General features: G+C 40.3%; 1 protein-coding gene and 2 pseudogenes across 4 annotated transcripts in view; 1 reads left to right on the top strand and 2 right to left on the bottom strand.

The window, feature by feature from the left end:
• MDH1 (malate dehydrogenase 1) overlaps positions 1-7,809 on the bottom strand; it is a 17,403-nt gene extending 9,594 nt beyond the window's left edge. For 3 of the 4 annotated variants that reach the window (XM_021713174.1, XM_021713175.1, XM_008059667.2), the window contains exons 1-4: positions 7,696-7,809; positions 1,784-1,882; positions 890-986; positions 220-395 (exon numbers count right to left, since the gene is read on the bottom strand). In XM_021713174.1, the coding sequence (XP_021568849.1) occupies positions 220-395; positions 890-986; positions 1,784-1,882; positions 7,696-7,698 (375 nt within the window). In that variant the 5' untranslated portion in view covers positions 7,699-7,809. Of the gene's footprint in view, positions 1-219; positions 396-889; positions 987-1,783; positions 1,885-7,695 lie in introns of those variants that run through there. The other variant, XM_021713176.1, reaches the window with a different exon arrangement.
• Positions 7,810-8,045: 236 nt separating this feature from the next.
• LOC103262065 lies at positions 8,046-22,982 on the top strand (annotated as a pseudogene).
• Positions 22,983-24,181: 1,199 nt separating this feature from the next.
• On the bottom strand, positions 24,182-24,531 carry LOC103262062 (annotated as a pseudogene).
• Between the last annotated feature and the right edge of the window lie 644 nt (positions 24,532-25,175).

Here is a 25,175-nt window from a genome sequence, read left to right as displayed (position 1 = left end):
TTAGCCAGGTGTGGTAGCGCACGCCTGTAGTTCTAGCTACTTGGAAGGCTGAGGCAGAAGAATCGCTGGAGCCCAGTCGGTCGAGGCTGCGGTGGCTGGGAGCGGCCACTGCACTCCAGTCTGGGCGACAGAGTGAGACTCCAACTCAAAAAAAAAAGTTAAAAGTACAAGTTTCAAATGCCAGTAATGAGAAATACCATCAAATACAGCGTTGGTTACCTTAACTGACTTTTTGGCATATTTCTCCAAAGCTGCACCCTGGATTTTGAAGATTTTCACATTTGCTTTCAGTAAATCTTTCCTCTCCATGCCTTCCCTTCTTGGCATGGAGCCCACCAGAATGGCCACATCCAGGTCTTTGAAGGCAATCTCTTCTTTATCTGTTGCAATAACATCTGTGGAAATTGCAATAAACACTTGGGACTACTTAAACACCAAAGTTTGAAGTTTTCTTTTTCATATTGAATCTACCCATACCTTTTTTTCACTTGTATCCAGTGTTTATGTATCCATTAAGTATGCTATTATTACCATCTAAATAGACTTGAAATAACAAAATGAAGACAACTGTGCCTACATTGCCTACAATGTGTGAGTGTGCAGACAATCTCAAGAGTATAACCCTTGTGCAATATTATACTTAAATAGTATGCTAAATTATATACAGACATGCAGGGGGACAAAGTATATATAGTCCTTTACTTGACACTAGTTGTTTCTTGTTTTTATCGTTATTTATTCTTGCTAAACATAAGTAATTAAATAGTTCAAAAGACAAAAATAAAATCTGCTTATGAAATAATTTTTGAACTTAAGAGCAAAAATAGAAAACCTATTTTTTGTAAGATATAAAATACTATAAAATTCTGTTTTTCACTCCCCAACTTACCTTTTAGGAGGGGAAGGGCACAGTCTTGCAGTTCCATTAGAACACCATCCAGGACACCCATCATGGGAGTGATATCCAACAACACAAGAATTATAGGCTGCCAAATTGCAAAGACAGCATCTGTCGGTGTTTGTTAGTCACAAAAAAGTCCTTTCACATAGTTTTTATTTGATATGTACATGTATATAATTCCTATTAATTAGTCATATAATTTCTTTAGGAGGTCAGGTATCTACCACAATGCTACTTTCAGACAAAGGAATGCTATAATATTAGCAATGGTTTGCTTGCAGATAGAATAAGAGGAATCATTGTTAAATTTTAAGAGTATGTGAAGAAAAGATCAGACTGAAGTGACAGCTTGCTTTTATTTTTAGTAGCTGTACATTTGACTTCGGTTCATGGACAGGTAAGCAGAGTATTTGACATGACAGAAGAACTTGATATCCACAAGTCAAGAAAATGAATATTTTAGAAAAGGATTTTAGTGTATATTAATCAGACTTGCTATAAGTAGGAGTGCCTGTTTCCAACTGGGAAGCAAATTTCTTATCTTTTTGGGTTCTAAAGACCATTTATGAACAAGAAGTGCTGATTGAGCAACTTTCTTCCTCACATGACTAACAATTACTGTCAACAGTGATACCTTCCATTGACTGACACCTGCTGGTTGCACCAAATCAATGAAATAGAGTATATGGAAGAGTTCTGATTTGCAGTGTTTTCAATGCCTGGAGAAGTACATATAAATACCTTGCTAGCTTCCATTTACAGCAATGTGGTTACTACATTTATTGGGACAAGCCATTCCATCTTATAATTTGTTTCCAACTAAATACAGGGTTTTATTATTCTTACTCCAATGACTTGAGATTTATAGACACTTGACCCTACCTGGTCTTTACCAAAGACAGATCCATTTCCAATACTGTATAGCAGTGAATATGCAATTTGACCAGCTGCTCCAGTCACAAGGACTCTGATTGGCTCAGACTGTAGAAAAAGATCCATTAACATCTTATTAACAATGGTACCGTACCCTGCAAATATTCAGTATTTTATCTATAAAAGACAACCATACAATTTAAAAGTGAATGTAAAATTTTAAAGTTTCTTCTCTTTTGGCTTAGTAGACAATGAACTTGCTGCATAGTTATTTAACTCTCACTGTGTGTAGGGAGTTAAAAGTGTTATCTTGGATTTACTTACATAATCTTATCCACCTTTTTGGGAATATTTTACCACTAAAGTAGGCCTAACAATGTCGATGTGTTCAGTATATGGTGATGCAAATCCTAATGGCCACTAGAGTCTCACAAATCCTTCTTATGCAAATCCTCCACTCCCACAGGTTCAATAGAATCTTTCACACCAAGAAGAGAAGCAACAGAGGTTAGAACTTTCCGTTAACAATGAGCTAAGACATTTTAATATGATAAGTAATCACACTTCAACTTTACTTGGAGGAAGAATAGCCTTTTTTCCATTTAGGGAGAAAGAAAAATGAGAAAATGATTAATATCTGGATTACAACAAAATTGAGTATAATAAACAATAATAGCAACGACAAGTGGTGACATATCGAATTCCAAGGGAAAATTATTTTTAAAAGGGAGGAGGGGGGAGATATACAAAAGATTACAAAAGAGAAGTAGTCTTATAGATTTCAACAGATCCTGAACAAAATACAGATATACAGACAAAAATAACTGATATTCAAGGTGATGACTTTGAGCCATTAAAAAAAGGTTAAATTAAGCTCAGGGAATTTAAAAACTAGAACTATCCCTATTAAAAAGAGTGAAACAGGCCAGGCATGGTGGCTTATGCCTGTAATTCCTGCACTTTGGGAAGCTGAGGTGGGAGGATTGCTTGAGCCCAGGAGTTTGAGACCAGCCTAGGCAACATAGCAAGACCTCATCTCTATTTAAAAAGAAAAAAAAAAGGCAAAACAATAATGTTCAGAAATTTAATAGGTAAGTTTAGTTAGAAAATCCAACCAAGGTAAACCATCCCTTTCCCTGACAATGCTGGGTAAATGTACTTTCAATGTGTCACCTCTATCCCTCCCTGCAAGGCCCAATCAACTGACTGGGTATAGAAGTGTTTTGTTGATATCTTCTTATTTAGAATTCCCTCTTCCAAATGAGTCATGTCTCTGATGCAAGAAAGATGAAAGACCTTAGAAGCTCCTTTTAACCTCCTAACTCTAAGCTCTAAAAGTCAGCAGCAATTAGCAGTTTGGTACTCATAGAAGTCAAAGGAAAAAAAATCCTCAAAAAAGAAGTATCAAGTGTTGTAGAGGGATGAATCTGATCATAGCAGACTGTATATATATTTCTTCCTCAGAGATGTGACCAGGATAAGACTGGGGAAAAAAAGAGAAAACTATGGAGAAAGTTTCTCCCTGACCTTCTGGATTTCTCCCCCTTCTTATACACCAAATTCTTCCCCCATGCCTTATCTCTAAATATATAAAATATAATTTTCCAAATGAGTCAAATAAAGTACATCTTTACATTTCAAAATGGATTTGAGATTTGTAAAAAGCACTTCAAGTTATTGTGTGTGTGTGTGTGTGTGTGTGTGTGTGTGTGTGTGTGTGCATATATACAGAGAGAGTCTATCACATATAAAACTATACAATATTTGTGTTCTAATTTATCATTACCAGGAGTCATTTCTATTATACAAAAATTGTTAATGGCTTATACATGTGTTTTATTCTATCATTTTCCCATTTCCTTGGAGTTGGTGACTTAAAAGGGAATAGAGGAAAATTTATTCCTTCCCTTTTAGAATGCAAGCTCCTTAAGTCCAAGGCTTTGTCTACTTTACTTACTGCAGTATCCCATATGCCTAGAACAATAGCTGGCATGTAGTTGGAACTCAGATATTTGCTTGAAGGAATAGCTAGGTGTTGTAAAAACTACCACCAAAAAGATGGAAATGTGTAAGAAATGTTTGGAAGCATACAAAACATGGTTAAAAAACATTTTAATGTGTTTTATTCATATATGCTTGTATTAAGTTGGCAGCTTAGTGACCATAATAGTTTCATCTATAGTTGACAAAACCATCATTAGTTCTAATGCACTAGTATTATCTTATTTAATTCAATTAAATCATTAAACAACATACCAGCCAGGCAGGGTGGCTCATGCCTGTAATGCCAGCACTTTGGGTGGCAGAGGTGAGAGGACTGCCTGAGTCCAGTGGTTCGAGACCAACCTGGAAAGCTTGACAAGACCTCATCTCTAACAAAATTAGCCGGGCACAGTGGTGCACACCTGTGGTTCTAGCTACTTAGAAGGCTGAGACAGATGGATTGCCTGAGCCCAGCACATCAAGGCGGCGGTGGCCATGAGCTTGCCACTGCACTCTAGCCTGTGCAACAGAGTGAGACTCTGACTCAAAAGACAAAACAAATCAAACTAACTAACAAAAAAAACCCCAAACAATATACCATTGAATTTCTGTAATTCCCATCATGTACTTGGTACTATTTTAGGCCATTAGTGAACTATATGAAGGAAACAAGGGGGATTAGCTAATTCTCTAAAACAGGGAGCTAAAGAGGCAGTAGAGAGTGGTAAAGAGCTGGCTTCTGGAGCCAGCCTTTCTGGGTTCAAGTCTTGGCTCCATAACTCATTAACTGTATGCTCTTGAAGAAGTTAAATTACTTAATCTCTCTGTATTATCTCCCCATAGTAAACTGGAGATAATAGTAGCAGCTATCTAACAGGGTAGTTTTAAGGATTAAAAGTTAACATTAAAGCACTAAAAATAGTATGTAGCAAGTATTGCATATGATTATCACCACAGAATTTTCCTCTAAGGACTCTATCAGCCTGTGGTTTTCTATTTACATGTCTACTACTCTGTACTAGACCATGAACTTCCCTTGAGAGCGGACTGCCTTTGATTCAAATTTGCAGTCCCATATAGTGTTCAACAAATATGAACACATGCTACTTTAATGTACAGCAAGCTGGGAAAAGAAAACAGGGGTAAGAACCTCAGTGTGATGGTGCAGGCCTGCAATCCCAGTGCTTTGGGAGGCCTAGGCACTGAGGTGGAAGAATCACTTGAGGCCAGGAGTCTGAGACCAGCCTAGGCAACTTAGCAAGACCCTTCGTCTCTACAAATATAACTAATAAAATAGAAAGAAAAGGGGTGGAGTGGGGGAGAGTGAATATCATTACCTACGATGTTTAACCTCCCAGAAAGTCACCTACATGGTTAGAATAACACAGTCAATTTTAGCTACTAAAAATGTGTTCATAGTATTATTAGTTATTAGTGAAGGGCTGTGGTCAACTAATGAACAGCTATTAATTTCACCCCAGCAAGTTTCCTTCTGTGTCTTTGGGGAAATTATCTTTCACAGGTAAGTAATTCCATCTTGTTAAAGAGTAGTATGAGGACTAGTTAGTGTTTAAACGTTTGAGGATGAAAGGGAAATAAAGTGTACATCTCCTTCTTTCTGCTCTTTTGCAACATTGCATTTGAAAAGCAAGAGGGTGGGTGAGTCCTGCTGACTTTTCACAATGTTACAGTGTGAACACAGGTTACTATTCTTTGCTCAGATACCTGGGCAGTCTGCCAAAATCCAGAGAAGGAATGCCTTTGCTGCTGGCAGGGCACTAATGACCTTCCTGCAGATGCAGGCTCTGCATTGAGAATGTGCTAACTTCTCTGTTTCGAAGATTAAGTGTTCCCTCTGTTATTCCAAAGACAGACCCATGTATTTCTTTTTTACTTTATAATTTACATGCACATCTAAATTACATGTATTTCTGTAATGCAAAAAACAAACAAAAAACACCTAGTCATTCAGATTCCTTCCTACAGGTTATTATGCTCTCATTCTTATGCAAAGAATTCTTGCCTTTGGATGGGCTTGTAGAGATCGCTTTTTCCTAACTCAGTGGTTGTTCACTCACCCTCCTGAGGAAGCAGGGAAATTGAGTTATGTATGAGTTTGCTGTCAGTTCCAGCAAAATGACATAAGTATTCTTTCTCATGGACTGTCCCAGTGTTATCTGGCATCCCACTGACCTTCTAGAGGTGAGGCCTGGCTCGGTCTACTGTGTAGCCAAAAAACCTAAGAGAGCATCTCTCTGCAACCTTGGAAAATCTTTGACCTCACTAGGCTACATTTTAATAGTAGATAAAATAATCTCCAAATTGCCTTCCAATTCTAGAATTCCAGTATTCTGAATTGTAGGGAATAAAGCTATCGGGTAATCTATATGCTGAGAACAAAGCTGAGTTTGTATATGCAGTATGAACTGGTATCTTCCTCTAGAACCTCAGCTACTAAAAATACACCTTCAGGGAGTTGAGTCCATCCCTTCCCCCACAAGACAGTAGTGGTCCCTATTTAAAAAAATAAATAAATTTACAGAATGACGTGAAAAGTATCAGACACAATATGGTAAAAGAGTGTGAGAGACTCTTGGGGTAAATTGTTGTTTCCTTATTATAAAAATAAATAAATTTCCAGAATGACTTGCTCAGTATAAGACACATTATGGTAAAAGAGTGTGAGACCTTTGGAGCAAACCGTTGTGTAACCCTGAGGAAATTACATTTCTCTCTGGGTCTCAATAAACTCTATTTTAAAATTTAAAGTGGGGAGGCTTGTCAAAATAACCTTTAAAAGATTCCATCCAATTCTAAAATGATAAAGTCCAAAGTCATCTGATAATAAGTTCCTCTGCTGTCTTGCTAAGATTATTAGGACAGAAACCATTGAAACTATAATCTAAATGATTAATCATGTTATCTGACAAAATAAATAGGAAACCCGGGTTTAACTGGGAATTAGTAGCTGTTTCCACTGGCCCCCTTATAAAGGCCCTTGCCTTGAAAACGTGTCTTCAAATTCTGAGAAATTTCCAAATTCATTCAAACATTTCCTCACACTCCCCACCCACTTTAGTATTTTTGAAATAAAGGAGGAAAAATAGTCTGAACTATAAATACAAGTACTGAAGCGATTTCTCTCAGCCTGATGACAAATGTCACCTTCAAACAGTACGCAGATAATTCCAACGTCAGAGATCCTCCACCAACCCTCCCTCCCTTCTCCCTTTCAGCAGAGACAAGATATGGAGATCTAGGTATCCCGGCCTTCAATGAAAAAGATGGTTATATTTAAAAGTAGCGCTTCTGAAATTCATAATATACAGATCAGTAAAGAACATCTGCAGTAGTTATGCGGGTAGTGATGGCGTCGCTTCAACATGTCCTGCATTACAAAAGGAGATCAATGAACAGGTTCTAAATAACATTTTGTGAAATCAGATATGGCGGAAACACGTTTCTTGAGAATGTAGCCCGTAATTTGGAGCACCTGGTAAATATATACCTTTACAGTCTTTTGCTTTCAAGTGCTCCATGACAAAAACCCTTAAAAACACTGTCGATTTATAAGGAGAAAAAGGGGTTAGGAAACAACCCTCCTCTCCCTTATCAAACCTGATAGTCCTAATCAAACCCTATACCGTCTTTTGGAGAAAATCCCCAGTCTCGTATTTTGTCTCCCCGCCATTCTCAACTCTCCAGGGACAGTTACTCCTTCAGAGTCCTTCTAAGAGGCCTCCCCCCACCCAAGGTCGAAAGCAGCCTTTTCCCAATTACTGGGTTACTGCGACAATCCCCAGATGAGTTGGGTCTTTCCAAAGGGCGCGAAGGACAGCGCTTTGCATTGACACCTCCCAAAAATCCCTCAAGCGCAAAAAACCTCGCACAGGGACGCGAAGGCTGGAGGTGAGCAGGAGCCTGGGGCCCACACTCACCATGATTGGGAACTGCGCGGACAATTTCAGGACCTGGAAAATGAGGCTCAAAGACCTAGGTCACCTCTACCGCGGAACCGACTCTGGGAGGGCGAGTGGTGTTAGCTAGAAAAGGCTCGGCTCCAGAACGCGGCGCCCTCTGGGAACTGTAGTTTACGCTGTCCTGGTCTGGCACAGACTCCAAAGGAATTCCTTCAAGTGTTGTACTACACTTCCCGAGACCTGAGTGTCTTCTCACGCCCTTCTCCCTGCGCTCTTCGCCGGTTGCAAAGTAGTCCCAGGACGAGCCGCTGTGATTGGAGGACGTAGTCAAGCGGATGGTTTAAGCTCAGGAGGAAAGGTCCTGCCTGATGGCGCCCAGCAATTGGCGGAGGGAACGCGTGTGTAACTTGCGGAAGGAGAGACGGAGCCTTAGCAACAGCACCCACACTCGTGCAACGGAGACTTCATCCTCCCCCGAGAGTAAACGTGGGAGGTAAAGAGACCTTCCGCTGCGTAAAGCTGGCTCGACCCGGAAGCAAATCTTTAAAAAACTATTCTGTCTGGAGGGGCGGAGGGAATTGCTGTGTGGGGAAGACCGGACGGCTTCTCAGGTTGCTAAGCGACGAGGCGGGAGCGCGCGCACGCCCAGGCCGCTGGGGAGCACCTGAGGGAACTGTGGTGGCAGCGTTTCCGAGATTCAGGAGACCGAGCAAGCCCTCCCAGGTCCTCCCTCCCTAGCGCAGGAAGCCCTCTGCCCCAGATAGTGTCCGGTGACGGGGCGAGTGGCTTGCGGGGACACCCCCTCCGAGGCGGCTGGGAGCCGCTCTTCTACTCCACTCCGGAGGCAGGTGAGCCCTGGCCCGAGGGCAAGGGGTTTTCTTTCAACCTTAGGGTCAGGAATGAGGTGGTGCGCCGTCCCTCTTTGCCTTTATCCACCGCGGTGCGGGTCGCCGGCCCCTTTGCTGCGCAGACTTATTAGGGGAGTGGGGACGCCACAGTGTTCTGGAGGACGTAGCGCCCTGGAGTTCGACCCCCCTCCCCTGCCGTAAAATGTTAAGTCAGAAATACTTAAAATGTTGAGTCCAAAGTTAAGTCAGAAATACTTATGGAGTGTCTACTTTGTGGGAGGTGCGCGCCTTCCTTCCAGGAGCTCACAGTGCACGGATCTTTCTCTAAGCCCTCAGTGAATGTTGATACTTTTTGCCCATTCTCTTTTGGAAACTGAATGCTCTTTAAATCATCTTGACTCTTAAAGTTATACCTAATCTTTCGGAGCAAAGAGTGGCAGCTGAATGGAAGGTACTGGTTGTTTCAGTGTCTCAGCTGGTGAAACAACGTCAGATGTTTTCATTTAAAATTAACGCTGCCCAAAATAATGGCCGTGCTCTTTGGAAACTTGTTTCATGTGGATGTTAAGAGGAAGATGCGATACTCTGGAATACCATACACATCATGAAAATGAATGAAATATCCGCATTAGATAACGTTGTTATAACTTCTAGGTCTTTTTCTTTTTTAGTCACTGGTAAATGGATGCCACGTAGTATCTCTCGGTTTTTTCCCCCCATTTCGGTTTTGGAGGATTTGCTATTTGGGGAAAGACATATAAATGTCTTCTTTCCTATTTGATTTAACAATAGTAGCCGGGCTCGGTGGCTCAGCCTGTAATCCCGCGCTTTGGGAGGCTGAGGTGAGTGGATTGCCTGAGCCCGCGGGTGGCGAGACCTCATCTCTACAATAAATCAAATAATCAGCCGGGCGTGGTAGCGCGCGCCTATAGTTCCAGCTACTCGGAAGGCTGAGGCGGAAGGATCGCCGGAGCCCAGCAGGTCGAGGCTGCGGTGGCCGGGAGCGGCCACTGCACTCCAGTCTGGGCGACAGAGTGAGACTCCAACTCAAAAACAAACAAACATACAAACAAAAACAATAGCGTTTATCATACTTTCTCCTCCTTGAACCACTTTGTTCGTTTAGTTCTCAGACAACATACTTGCCTGGTTTTTCTCTTTTTGTCACTGGTTGCCTCTTTCAGTCCTTCCAAGTTCTTTTTCTAGTTGTAATCTCTTAACATTGTGGTGTCTGTATTCATCTGTGTCTACACTCAGTCCTTAAGTGACCAAGTCAAGAGTTGCATCACTTCAAATGCTACCTCTTTGTCAAAAACTCTCAAATTTATGTGTCTAGTCCTGAATTCCAGACTCCTGTGTCTAACTACTTACTTGTTATTTTCACTTGATTTTTTTTTTTTTGGATCGGAAATCTCATTCTGTCACCTAGACTGGAGTGCAATGACGCGCTCTTGGCCACTGCAACCTCAACCTGCTGGGCTCAGGCGATGCTTCTGTCTCAGCCTTACAAGTAGCTGGAACCACAGGCGTGCATCACCAGCGTGGCTAATTTTTTTTTAATTGTAGTTACGAGGCCTTGCCAAGTTGCCCATGCTGGTCTTGACCCTTAGGGCTCAGACAATCCTCTCCTCTCGGCCTCCCAAAGTGCTGGGATTACAGCGTGAATCACTACTCAGTTGATTTTCTAATAAGCATCATTTCTACTGTTTCTAGTATTTTCTATTGAACAATTGTATATAGAAGTATAATACTCTTTGATACAAATAACATGACCTGCCACCACTTCCAAGATATTGGTTGTGAATGAGATTATGAGATTTCAAATTGAAGAACTGGGACTGGTTAGATGCAGACTGGCTTAATTAATTGGCCAGGGGAATGCAGGACAAGTATTTTAGCATGTGGCAATTCGTTAGACTCTGGGGATTCAGAAATGACTATAACACAGTTGCTGCCTTTTTGAAGCCCCTAGTATAGCTGGGGTCACAGATATGTAAATTCATAATGACAACAGAGTGTGATCTGGTTAGTAATAGTTAAAGAGTTAGTAACTCTGGGCTGTCAGGGCTTCAAAACAGAGGTGCTGCCTGAAAGAAGACAAATGGATGTCTCTGCTAGGTTGAAAAGGTAGGAGGTATACCACATTTGCAATGTTGCAGATAGGGTTTGGATTGGCAGTAAGAAAATATATACATGTTTAACATTTCTGATTCATACATACATACATGTGTGATTTAAGTTCCAGCTTATAAATTGTGATAGTATTTCTGTCTTTGTTCCAGGTTGCTGTAACAAAATACTATACACTGGGTGGGTTGAACAGCACACATTTATTTGTCACAGTTCTGGAATCTGGGAAGTCCTAGATTAGGATGCCAGCAGGTTGGTTCTTGGTGAGGGCACTTGTCCCTGTTCACAGAATGCTGTCTTCTTTTTGTATCCTCAACATATGAATTTTAGGGGGGGATGAAAACAGTCCATAGTGCTGTGCTTTATTTTGCTATATTGGATTTCTGTGTCCTTATCTTTATTATGATTTCTTCCTCCTAAATATTTGGTTGGTTTTATACTAATAGTTTCAGCTGGAATCAAACACTTTTTTAATAAATCTGATTTCACAGTAATTTTCATGACTGAAGAAGGAGGAAAAAGAGAGATGTCATTGGAGGGGGTCTTAAGGAGGCTTCAAATGTATGGGTGGGTGGAGAAAATGTGTGTTCATTTTATTGTTCAACTGTACTCACCACCCAGCTTAAGAAAGAATCCTACCAATCCCCTCCTGGAGATACTGTGCAGACAAATATATAATATACACTCACTCTTAAGAGTATAGATATGTTTTGTGGTTATGAAAAGAAAGTTACATGAGTTATTAAATAATTAAAAAATAAGTTAGTGCCTACTCTTATGCCCTTCTAATTAGATAATATGAAAATTTGTATTACTGGTAATTGCTTTACATGTAAACAATACTGCTATGTATGCACAAACTTATCTGTCATTTTCTTATAAATGTGTTCAAAGGCAGACATAATGATGCCCATTGTTTAAAAAAAGCTAAGATATACAAAAAATAATCTGAAATGGATCAATTTATGGTTCATGAGAGATGGAGAAGAGTGGGAAGAAATAGACTTGGGCCAGTAACAAGTATAGGCTGAGGCAGGGACTGGAAGGTAAGGGGGGAAAAAAAGCAGTCGAGTGTGAAGAACTAATATACTGAAATGGTGTTTAAAGGTGCCAAAAGATAGAATTACAGCAAATTTAGTTATATAGATCTAACTGGCTTTTATTTGCCGTTCATAAATAGGGGCAGCCTTCAAATAGCATGAGAGCTCCCGTTGAGTAATGGAAACAGTGGGTTTGTCAGGTGAGAACAAGGGAAAAGAACAATAGGAAAAAACTGAATTTTCATTAACGTAACTCATATTTCAGAAAGGAAGTCATAAGTCTGTCAATATATCTGGAAAGACTTTATCCCAGGCCGTTGTATATTCTCCAAGCCTATTGAATTTCCCTAAAAATTGCCGTGTGTGACAGGCTAGGTATGGCCAGAGTCCTGGGGGGTGAAAGTATTCGCCAAGACAGTTACGAATTAAGAAAGGTAGATTTATTTAAGGTAAGATACATTGTAAAGGGCACAACAGGCAGGACAAGCAGCAAGAATGTTTGCTACCTGCAAAGAGGCAGTAGCTAACAGAAGCATTTATATTATTGTGTTGGGATTCAGTTTGGGCCCAGGGAACTGCCTACAGGGCATGAAAAAGTTTTGTAAATTGCCTACATGTGTTGCAGGAGGTTTGCAGCTTCTTAATTGTAGGGTTTTCTTTTAAACTGCAATAGTTGAGTGCCTTTTTGTTGGCTTCTTAACAAACAGCAAATGTTCCCCAGCTGGCTATTCAGCTTTTATAATTCTTGTAATCTCATTCTGAGAATTTCTTTCTTAAAATAGCTTACCCAATTTATGCTGGTTTAGGGCCTCATGTTCCACTGCTAGAATAATTTACCATCCTCTTAAATTATACACATGTTCCCATTTTCCCTTTTAAGAAGCGTATAAAAGCATCTGTATCCTACTGGGTGATTGAGTAATCATTCTGTTATGATATCTACAGGCTATGTATGTTAAAATAAATTTTATATGCCTTTTCTGTTTTTAAAAAAAATGTTTCTTTTTTTTTTGTTAGGGTTAAAGCAGAGGAGACTTCCTTATTATGCTCACTCAGGTAGACTGGAATCTCCTGGTTTGTTTGTTTGTTTCCTGGAAAAACTGGTCTGTTTTGGAATCTATCTGCTTCCTTAAGGTTTCAGTTTGATTATGTAGTATTTATCCTGAGTGACTGCAATTTTGTTTGATCTGATCTATTGGGGCCTAGTGCAAGAGCTTGGTCCAAAACAATAGTTCCATAATTTTTGTATAACAAAGGGGGGAAAGTATTCACCAAATATTATTCATTTGTATTAGGTCATACTCTCAGTCAGGCCTACTGGGGGTGTGGGTGTCTGGTGTTCCTTCTGGTGCTGTGAGAAAGATGCAAAGAATTGCACAGAAGTTAGATTGGAAAATACAGTTTATTTAGAAAGTAAATTAGGGAGAAGAGAGAAGAGAGAAGAGATAGAGGGACTCACCTCCCCAAAGTAGGGGAGGGGGCCAAAGCTAAGAAACATGGTGGCAGTAACTCTGAGAGCCACGTGGACACTCCAGAGTTTAGCAAAGCAATGGCAAATGGCTGCTCGAGGTTGAATGCTTTTAAACATTCCCCTTGATGGGGGCAGGTTGTTAAGGTGGTTGGGTGTAGTGGTCTGTTCCACTTTAGCATGAAGGGCAGGTACATACAAGTACTGATTTCAGGTGTTGGATAGCAGGCAGATGGGTGGGTTAGTCACAAGATTGCTGCTGTGGTGGTGAGGTCTGTCTATGCTATGAAGGTCATGAAGGGCTGATGAGGTTAACCTGGATTTTATGGGTGGAGGCAAATACTTGAAATAGAAAAGTTAATTAGTACAAAGCAAGCTGGGGAGGGGGATTGTAAAACAATTATCAATAGCTACCTCTGAGAAACCGGTTCTGTCCTTGACTAGTGATTAGAGGGTAAATTAAGTAAACTGCTAGAAAAATGTGAGATTTAGGCACTCTTAAAATGGTTGCTCATTGGGTATATTAAAGCTATATTATGTCCTTTCAATTTGCCTGACACATCTCACACTTTAGCCAAACTTTGTGTTGCTCAAACATGTTCTCAGTTTTCTGCCTTCGTATTTTTTTTTTTTTTTTTTTTTTTTTTGAGTTGGAGTCTCACTCTGTCACCCAGGCTGGAGTGCAGTGGCATGCTTGTGGCCACCGCAGCCTTGACCTGGTAGTCTAAGGCTATCTTTTCGCCTCAGCCTTCCAAGTAGCTGGAACTACAAGTATGTGCCACTGTGCCTAGCTAATTTTTTGTTTTAGTGTAGAGACGAGATCTTGCCAAGTTGCCCAGGTTGGTCTCCAACCCCTGAGCTTAGGGCAGTTCTCTCGCCTCTGCCTCCCAAAGTGCTGGGATTATAGGCATGAGCCACTATGCCCAGCTGCCTCCCTATTTTATGTATGTTTTTTTCCTCAACTACAATTTCCTCCTCTTCCATTTTTGCCTGTTAAAATCCATTCCACCTGGGTATCTTCAAATGCTTTGGCCTTTATGAATCCTTTCTTTTTCACTTTTTAAAATTTTTTTAACTTTTTTTTTTTGAGTTGGAGTCTCACTCTGTTGCCCAGGCTGGAGTGCCGTAGAACACTTACAGCCACTGCAGCCTTGACCTGTTGGACTCAGGCAGCCCTTCTGCCTCAGCCTTCCAAGTAGCTGGAACTATAGGTGTGTTCCACCACCCGTGCCTAATTTTTTAATTTATTGTAGAGATGAGGTCTCACCAAGTTGCCCAGGCTGATCTCAAACTCCTGAATTCAGACCATCTTTTCACCTCCACCTCCCAAAGTGCTGGTGTTACAGGTGTGAGCCACTGCGCCTGGCATGTTCTATATCTTGATAGGGGTTTTGGTTTCAAAGGTGTGTGCATTTGTCAAAAATCTGCAGTTGGAACACTTATGATTTGTGCATTTCATGTTATATAAAATTAACATTAAAAATTGTAAAAATTATTAAACTTTAATGATACACGTGTTGAAATGTTTAGGGAGAAAGCATGCTTATGCTTGCAACTCTCTTTGAAATATTAAAAGAATAAGATGGATTGATGGATGTTTAGAGGGATGAATGGTTATATTCATAAAAATTAAAGTGCAGATAAAGTAAGGTGAGGAAATACTGTATAATATAATGTTAATTATTGAATTTGGGTGATACTCACTGTAAATACCAACTGTATATATTCAACTTGTGTGTACCAACTTTTTTATATCAGTTATTAGACTAATAATTTCCTAGAATTCAGATACTGTGTCTTGTACATCTGTATATCTCTCAGAACATAACACAATGTCTTCACCATCAGGAAGGCTGATTGAACCTAATCAGCTTCAAACTTTTCTAGCTAAGTAGAATTTTTGTACATGCAAATTGTATTGGGGAAATGATTAGAAAAAGTGGTGAAACATTGAGTACTGAAATTTCATTAGATACAATTTGACACTTTTGTAAAAAAATTTATATATAATCAAATTTATTAAAAATAGCTTATTAATTTTTACAAAATCATTTAGCTAAGTGATCAGGTTAACTATTGGTAGAATTATGAACAGTTGAGACTATAAAATATATACTTAGTAAAATTATCTTTTGTTCTAATACAGTTTTTATTATCTAGTATGCTTGATTTTTCTGGGGGATATAGTTAGCCTTAGTGAAATAGAACTGCTGGGAGTCATAGATGGAGTATAGTAGACCCAGAAAATGGGCGTGTATCACTCTTGCTAGTTTCATGATCTTGCTTCAGGCCTTACAATTTATGTTGCCAAATGCTCATTATGAAGGTAGGAATTTGCATAACAGCTAGCCTCAAAAGGATAAGATTACCTGGGTAAGGATGGCCTTCCATAGAATTTTTAAATAAATTTTTGTCCCGTTATTAATTATTGTTATTATTATTATTGGTTGGAGTCTCTCTCTGTCACCCAGGCTGCAGTGCAGTGGCACGATCTCAGCTTCTGGGTTCAGGCTATCCTTTTGCCTCAGCTTCCCGAGTACCTGAGACTATAGGTGCATGCCACCCTATCTGGCTAATTTTTTGGTAGAGATGAAGTCTCACTATGTTGCCCAGGCTGCTGTTACTCGTTTTATTGACCATTTTAATGTCTTGGTTCCCAAATCTAGTTCTTTGATACCCTTCCACATTTAGCTAAGTTTAATTTTTAAAAACTATGGCACATGAATAATTTGTTATTTATATATTCAATTTAATCTATAGCTCCTGGAAATGAATCAAGTTTTAATGATTTACAGCTGGGATTTATCATGTAATATCTTTCTTGTTCTGTCCGGTTCACATGAAAAGACTCGAAATTTAGGCGGGGGTGTTATTTTTTCAGTCCCTTATACATTTGATATTTTCTTGATGAAATTGTTATTATGTACTCCACAACTTTTATTTTTTTACAGTTTATAAAATATGTATACACACATATATTAGAATATGATATATAACTATTACATATTATGTATTATTTATGTACAATTTGATACTGAATTACAATGAATCTTGTCCTCAATTTACAGTTTAAGAAACTCGATTTCAAAGGTTGTGACTTGTCCAAGGTCTTCTAGCCATATTTTTAAAGCTAAGATCTTCTTACTCATAATTTATTTTTGAAACACTGTATATCCCCTTGTATACTTTCAAATTAACATCTCAAATATGTCATGTTTATATACTTGTAAAAGTTATAGTTTCTAACATATTATAAATATTGACTTTTAAACAAAACTGTTATATCATTGTTTCACATGTATCCAATGGAATCTAAGTATTCTAGCAATTTAATATCTACCATTGTCCATTTAAAAAATGGGTGAGAGGCTGGGCACAGTTGCTTATGCCTATAATCCTAGCACTTTGTGCAGCCGAGGTTGGGGTATTGAATGAGCCCAGGAGTTCAGGACTAGCCTGGGCAACATAGTGACATCTATACAAAAAAGAAAGCAATAATAAAATAAAAAATAGGTAAATGACTCTTCTTTGACAGTCAAAAGTTGAGGTTTCTATACCTTTACTCTCAGATTTCCAATATACATCCTTGAAATAATTTTACCTTATTTTACTGTATTTTAATGCTGAAGTCTTTTAAAGATCATATTGTTATTTCTTTATCACAAAAATATGAATATAAATTGAAACAAATTTGATTTTTTTTCATCTGTCACTATGGCTGTAAGTTTAATAAACTTATTACCAGTGTAATTATTAGTGGTATATAATTGGGCAAAACAAATATATCACAAATTTAGATGAATAACTATTAAAAATAAAAGTAAAATTTGCTTGACTTGTACCCCACATCTTAAAATAGAGGGAAATAATTTTTTTAAAAAGTAATATTTTAATGGAAACCTATCTCTTAATAGATGGGACCTTCTTCCCTACTCCTGATTAGTTCATATATCTGTGGATGAATATTACATATGGTTAGAAGGAGACTGGATTCGGCTTTAAATTCATTCCTTTTTTCAGAGATAAGTTTATAAAACTAAGATGATCTTATTCATTTTCTTTTTGAAAAATTGCATAATCCCCTTGCACACTTTGGAATTAATACCTAAAATGTGTCATGTTTATATACTTGTAAAGGTTGAAACTTAATTCACATAAATAAGAAGGTGGGAGTTTTTTTTTATTGTCATGTTATTTGCAAAACAAAATCACATGGTGATCTATCATCAAAAGTTGGTTTCAATGATCTGTCAATTGGTAACTCATTTACTACCTCCTTTAACTTGACTGATAGCAAATAATTTAAAAATACTTGTCTTGCAAAAGGATTTATTAGTCATTCAAAATTTTACTGAAATTTTTCTGAAATTGTATAGTTCCTTTTTCATTTAGAGTTCACTTAATTCAGTGTGCTCTGAAAATACAAGGAAAAATTGAATTATTATTTTACTTAATTAATGTTCTTTTTTGAGACAACGTCTCACTCTGTTACCCAGACTGTAGTATGGTGACCTGAACACAGCTCACCATAGCCTGAACTTCTGGGCTCAGGTAAACCTCCTGCCTCAGCCTTCTGAGTAGCTGGGACTATAGGTGTGTACCACCATGCCCAGCTAATTTTTGATTTTTGTAGAGGCGAGGTCTCACTATATTGCCCAGGCTGGTTTTGAATTCCTGGGCTTAAGCTGTCATCTTTCCATGACCTCCCAAAGTGCTGAGATTATAGGCATGAGTCACCGTGCCTGGCCTGAAATATTTTAATACTATCTTCCTAAAACAATATTTTTTAATGAAAAATGCTTTCATTTCGTCCTATGCTTTAAATATGTTTTTTTTTTGCCCTGAAACCTTGAGGTGGCTTATTTGCTCATTGAGTTTTCAATTTTAGATAACATATTGTCATATAATCTAATTGATGAAACCAGTCAAGTAGATTGACTCACTTTCTGTCAAAAGAAAAGGATGACTTCATTAAAAAATATATTGGCCAGGTGCGGTGTCTCATGCCTTAATCCCAGCACATTGGGAGGCCGAGGCAGGTGGATTGCTTGAGCCCAGGAGTTCAAGACCAGCTTGGGCAACATAGTGAAACCTCATGTCTACAAAAAGAAAAAAAAAAACAACAACAAAAAATTAGCTGAGTGTGGTGGCATATACCTGTGGACCCAGCTACTCAGGATGCTAAGGTGAAAAGATTGCATGAGCCCAGGAGGTCGAGGCTGCTATAAGCTGTGATCATTGTGATCATGACACTACACTCCAGCCTGGGTGACACTATACTCCAGCCTGGGCGACACAGTGAGACCCTGACTCAAAAAAACCCCAAAAAACTATTAATACTCAGAGGAGTATTATTTTAAAAAAGTGAGAAATAAATTTTGAAGCATTTGTAAGAGAGTGTATTAAAACAAAGTCAAGATTAAAATGATGCAAAGATAATAAAATATCAATTTTTTAAATAACATTAAAATTATGATACTATTTCTCATTATTTATAATAGAGTGATATAAAGTAGGCCTCAGATGATTAGTGATTTATGAAATGAGGAATATAGTAAAATATATGGTGTTCTTTTAATAAATGGATGTCAAAGATAGTGAGAATGTAAGAATCATGTATACAAATTACACATAAATACATTAATTTTGTTAGATTTTTTGCAACTCACAATCATACTTTTCCTATATATTTAATGAAGGAAGAAAGTATGAATTACTAAAAATGAATTGATTTGGCAGTTAGCATACAAATTTTGAAGACCAGGATTCACCATAATTGGAACAAATATTTTATTTTATTTATTTTTTTAATTTTAATTTTTTTCAATATTTTTTATTATGATTTTGTGGGTTACAGTTAAGGGTTAGGTGTACAATTACGTTTCATTCAGGCACCCTGTTGATAAGAGGTGTTTCCCCATCCCCAGACAGATATTTGCTACTGTTAATCCCATCTCCCTCCCCCCACATAGTTTCCCAGTACCGTCAGTCATTTTCTTATAGTATTACATTGGATGTTCAAGGTCCATTATATGAGTGAGAACATGTGATACTCGTATCTTTGTTTCTGTGAGAGGTCACTCAGTATTATAGACTCCAGTTCCATCCAGGTTGCTGTGAAATTCATGATTTTATTCTTTTTTATGGCTGTGTAGTATTCCATTGTGTATATGTACCACATTTTTTTAATCCAGTCCTCTTTTGATGGGCTGCATGGTTGTTTCCAAGTTCTTGTTATTGTGAACAATGCTGCGATAAACATACGTGCGCAGATATCTTTTTTATAGAGTGATTTGAGTTCTTCAGGGTATATTCCCAGTAGGGGGATTGTGGGGTCATATGGGAGGTTGATATTTAGGGCTTTTAGGAATCGCCACACTGCTTTCCATAGAGGTTGCACTAGTTTACACTCCCACCAACAGTGTAGAAGTGTTCCCTTTTCACCACACCCTCTCCAGCAGCTGTTATTTTTTGAGTTGTTGATAATTGCCATTCTGACTGGAGTTAGGTGGTATCTCAGTGTGGTTTTGATTTGCATCTCCCTGATGATTAGTGAGGTTGAACATTTCTTCATGTGTCTGTTGGCTGCTCGGATGTCCTCTTTTGTGAAGTGTCTGTTCATGTCTTTTGCCCATTTTATAATGGGGTTGTTTGTTTTTTTCTTTTCAGCACGTTTTAGTTCCTTGTAGATTCGGGATGCTAAGCCTTTGTCTGACCTGGTGTTGGCAAATACTTTTTCCCAGTCTGTAGGCTGTCTCCCTGCTCTCTTGATGGTTTCTTTGGCCTTGCAGAAGCTTGTCAGTTTAATAAGTTCCCACTTGTCTATCTTCGGAACAAATATTTTATTAAGTAATTTCAAAGAAGTTCGGCGCCAGTAACGACTCCTCACCCGTTTAAGGCCAAGAGATTTATTAAAGCGGCGGTTACAGGGGGAAAAGGGAAAGGGTCTGTGGAGAGAGAGAGAGGGGAAGTGGGAGAGAGGGGGGGAGAGAGCTGCAGAGAGAGAGAGAGTGCGACAGAGAGAGAGAGAAAGAGAGACTGAGAGAGAGAAAGAGAGACCGAGAGAGAGAGCGATATGCAGGGAGAGGGCTGTATTTACTAGCCTGACAGGGGCCGGAAGGGGCTGTGCTAGGTTCTTATTGGAGGAGTGGTATGGGAGCAGGGTGGGGCCAACGTTGTGTTATAGTCCTATTGGACGCCGAACAAAGCTGGCTAAGGATTGGAGGCTTGCAGGTTTGAATTTCCTGTGCGTGGGGAATTGTGCACACAGAAGCCGGGTGCTAGGGCCTTTCTTGTCTGGTGTGTCCTCACCATGCTCGGCGCCATTCTGGGAGCCGCCCCTCTGGTCGCTTCCTGCACCCTTCATAATTAACTTTAGAAAATATGTGACTTGCACTTAATTCTTTACTAAAGATTGGTCTTGGAGTGCTTGCCTGTCTTTTCATGGCATGACTCACAGCATGCTCCCTCTAGCTCTCCTCCTTTCCTGCCTCTTTCTAAGGAACAAAACAGATTGCTCCTCTTTTGTCATAATAGAGTAAGTGTGCAGTATTCTCAAAGCCTAGGTTCTTGAAGTTTTACTTTTACCTTGAGTCGTTAACAAAATTTTCCCCCTTTGACCTCCTAAATAAATGCTTCTGCTGCTAAGAGGAGGCTTTACCATATTGTTATTATTATTAAAATCTCATGACTTTTGTCTTTGATTTACAGTGAATTTTAGAAGGTAGTGTTTCCGTAACCAGAATTCTCACTGAGTCCTGCGACCTGACAGGATATTCCTACACTTCAAGAAGGCCACAAACACGTACACCCCTAAACCCCTGCCCTACTCAAACATGCAGAATCAAACAAAACATGGACTTTGTTCTCCTAAGGAGCACAGTAGTGCTGATTTTATGTTACCCTTTATAGGTAATACGAGGGAGAACCCCCCCAAAAACCTAGAATTATCTTTTGGAGGGCAGGCTCCTTATAGTACACTTGGAATTTGTTCCTCTGGATCAAATGGTCCACCAAAGTTTTCATCTGGAAGGTCAAGAAGGTTGTGTCATGATTTACAGAAGAAACATCCTGAGTTGTGGCAAACAGGTGACTGGTTCTTCCACCATGACAACATACCTGCGCATACCACACCAAATGTTTTTGACCAAAAATGGCATGACCCCCATGCTCTATCCTCCCTATTCACTCAGTCTTGCCCCAAGTGACCTTGCTTCCCTGGATGAAAAAAGTCCTCAGGGAGACACATTTTGCTGATGTGGAAGAGGTGAAACAAAAGACTTGCACAGTGGAAAAAGTGTTTTGATAGCTATAGTGCTTCAGTGGAGAGTACTTTGAAGGTAACTGAAGTTTAAACATGTAAGAATAAATACACGTTTTTTTTTTTAATACATTAGTTTTTGGGGGGGGTCCCTGTCCTATAATACACTGGTAGAAAAGATGTTTGATCAGGTGGGTATATCAGCATATTTTCAATTATACTATTAATAAGGTTGTCTGTGTTTTCTGCCTTCTTGGAAAATCATTTTTGGTAGTAACTAATGTTGAGTAGCACAATTTATCATTGTAATTTCATTGTGAGTTTGAATCTCCAGGTGGTTTCTGAATGTGTGGCAAACATCCATTTTTTTAATTAAGGCAACAGACAATAAGACTGATATGCCAGATTTGGAGATATACTTAAACTTTTATTTATTTTTTTTTGCTCAGCTTAGCATCATGTCAGTAGTACTTAATTCAAATTATAGAAAGTATTTGAAATATCAGTTTAGCTGCATCCAGCAGCAGTATTAAAGGAATCTTAAGTTTCAGGTCCCTGAAATAGAATGCTGGCTCTAACATTCCGGAGCTCATAAGATCTTATGCTTTTATAATATAAAATTATTATTATCAGGGGGAGAGTCCGGGCTGGCTGCTGGCTCTCGCTGCCCGGCGACATGTTGCAAAAACACAGTCGGTGCCGCTCCAGCGCCCAAGGCTACAGGGACAGAGGCTGGAGCCGTGACGGAGATTCCCAGACCCCAAGAGGCAGCATTGCCGAGGAGGCCCCGAGCACGTCCCGTGGGTCGAGCGGCACACAGGAGGCCCTGGGCGCCTCGTCTCAGGGCCCCCGCCAGTCCCAGACCGCCCCCTCCATGGGACCCAGGACCCAGAAGTAGCTGGAGCTGAAGGTGGCGGAGCTGGTGCAGTTCTTGCTGATCAAGGACCAGAGGAAGATTCCGATCAAGCGGACCGACATCCTGAAGCACGTCGTTGGGGACTACAAGGACATCTTCCCGGACCTGCTCAAGCTGGCCGCTGAGCGCCTCCAGTACGTCTTCGGGTACAAGCTGGTGGAGCTGGAGCCCAAGAGCAACACCTACATCCTGGTCAACACCCTGGACCCGTGGAAGAGGATGCCGAGGTGAGAGGCGACCAGGGGACACCACCACGGGTCTTCTGATGATTGTCTTGGGGCTCATCTTTATGAAGGACAACACCATCAAGGAGACGGAGGTCTGGGACTTCCTACAGCGTTTAGGGGTGTACCCCACCAAGAAGCATTTAATCTTTGGGGATCCAAAGAAACTCATAACTGAGGACTTTGTGCGCCAGTGTTATCTGGAGTACTGGCGGATACCCCACACTGATCCTGTGGACTACGAACTCCAGTGGGGCCTGCGAACCAACCTGGAAACCAGCAAGATGAAAGTTCTGAAGTTTGTGGCCAAAATCCACAACCAAGACCCCAAGGACTGGCCGGCACAGTACTGTGAAGCTCTGGCAGATGAGGAGAATAGGGCCAAACCTGAACCTAGTGGCCCAGCCCCATCTTCTTGAAATCTGAGATGGATGCACAGGGACTCCTGGGACTGGGCTCTGAGACCCGAATGAACAATGCTGAGGGATTGGAGAAGGGGTGGGGGAGGGCCCAGGGAGCATATTTCTGTAACGCTTAAGTGTGTGTACCTTTAAGATGTGTTTGCGAAGTTGTGTTCTTTTAATAGGGTGTTGTTTGGTTCCAGATTTTCAGTTATAAACGGGTTAGGGGAGCATTTATTTTATTACTTATTTTACTTTTTTGGGTATGAAAGTTTTGCTAGCTTAGTAAAGTGAATTGGAAAACTTTACCATGATCTGGATCAGATGTGTAAGAAGGAACACATGAACAAATTGCTTTGGTGCCAAGAAAATAAAAGCAAACCCCTGTTTATAAGGAAAAATAAAAATCGTTATAACACTAAAAAAAAAAATTATCATCATCATCATCATTATTATTATTATTATTATTATTTTTTAGTTGGAGTCTCATTCTGTCGCCTAGACTGGAGTGCAGTGGCCGCTCCAGGCCACTGCAGCGTCGACCCGCTGGGCTCCGGCGATCCTTCCGCCTCAGCCTTCCAAGCAGCTGGAACTACAGGCATGCGCTACCACACCCAGCTAGTTTTTGATTTATTGTAGAGATGAGGTCTTGCCAAGTTGCCCAGGCGGGTCTCGAACCTGCGGGCTCAGGCGATCCACTCACCTCAGCCTCCCACGGTGCTGGATTACAGGCTGAGCCACTGAGTCCAGCCTGATCATTATTATTTAGTTCAGCGTGGTGGTTTCCTCTTTATTGATGGTGCCTCCTACCTTCTTCCCCCAATTTCAGTCCCTTCCAACTACCTCCAAAAAAAAAGGTAGCGAAAGGAAGGAACTGCTAGGATTCTGAGCCTCTTGGGCAGTTAGAAAGGGAACAGAAACCAAAACAATCACTGGTTGTAGCAGAGATGGATAATCAAGAAGTCTAAAGCAGAATGGGAAAGGTAGGCAAATAAAGGGGAAGAAAGGAGAAAGGAAAGGTACAAGATGCCATCTCTACCATTACCCCTCCTGCTAAGAAGAGCTAGAGGGAAAGCCTCAAACATTAAGAAGTGCAGGTCCTGAAGAAAGGAGATGGTGTTTGAACCTGGAGGAGGTGGAAGAGGAGGAGGTCAAAGAAAGGGGCCACCTGTCTCTTGGTAGAATGAGACCCCCCCACCACCTCAGGGGCAGCAGCTTCACAGACCGTAGACACGTTCATCACTGTCGGCGATGTATAGAAAGAAGTCTTGTCATGGTGTTCCTGGTATAGTTGACCCATCGTGGCACTGGTGGGTGGAACGACATTGTTGACAAAGAAAAGCAAGGCATCCGCAGCTCGGAGATGAATTCGCTTCCGGATCAAGAAGTAGAACTGACCAACTGTAAGATCAGAAGGCACCAGGTATTTCTTTTTGTCCAGGTCTCCTATCCAAGTTTTGAGAGCTTCTACTATCACCGGGACCCTGTCAGGGTACTTTTTTCGGATCTTCTCGCCCTCAGGGCGGCGCTTCTTGATCGGTTCCTTCTTTTTGTACACGAGCTTCATCCTCCCAGGAACCGGGCTGGACGGGGCTGGGCTGAGGGAACCCGGCGGGGAGGGGGTGTGGGGGGGGGGTGGCGGCGACGCGCGGGCCGTGTAACATTATTTAACCTCATATTTTTAATGAACGGGAATCAGAACAACATTGATACCTAAAAGAGCTTAAAAGTTTAGTTGTACTTCATTAAAGAAAATATTAAGATTAGTGACTTTTAAAAAAAAGCCATGTTTGATAGAGTGTGATTAAAAGTAGGGTATTTAAAAAGCAAAATTAAGATTGTGAAATCAGATACCAAATTATCACACTTTTTTTTTTTAGTTGGAATCTCAATCTGTCACTCAGGTTGAAGGGCAGTGGCACTCTCCTGGCCACCGCAGGCGATCCTTCCGCCTCAGGCGATCCTTCCGCCTCAGCCTTCCAAGTAAGTAGCTGGAACTACAGGCATAGCCACCATGCCTGGCTAGTTTTTCTGATTTATAGTAGAGATGAGGTCTTGCCAAATTGCCCAGGCTGGTCTCGAACCAGTGGGCTCAGGCAGTCTTCTCACCTCAGTCTCCCAAAGTTCTGGGATTATAGGCGTGAGCCACCTTGCCCGCTCTAAAAATAGGACACTTTAAAAGCAAAATTGCCGGACTCGGTGGCTCAGCCT

Source organism: Carlito syrichta, unplaced genomic scaffold (genome assembly GCF_000164805.1).
Source record: "Carlito syrichta isolate Samal-C Ts95f unplaced genomic scaffold, Tarsius_syrichta-2.0.1 Scaffold304329, whole genome shotgun sequence".
In the NCBI taxonomy this organism is placed as follows: Eukaryota; Metazoa; Chordata; class Mammalia; order Primates; family Tarsiidae; genus Carlito; species Carlito syrichta.
This window is presented reverse-complemented; position numbering and strand designations above follow the sequence as displayed.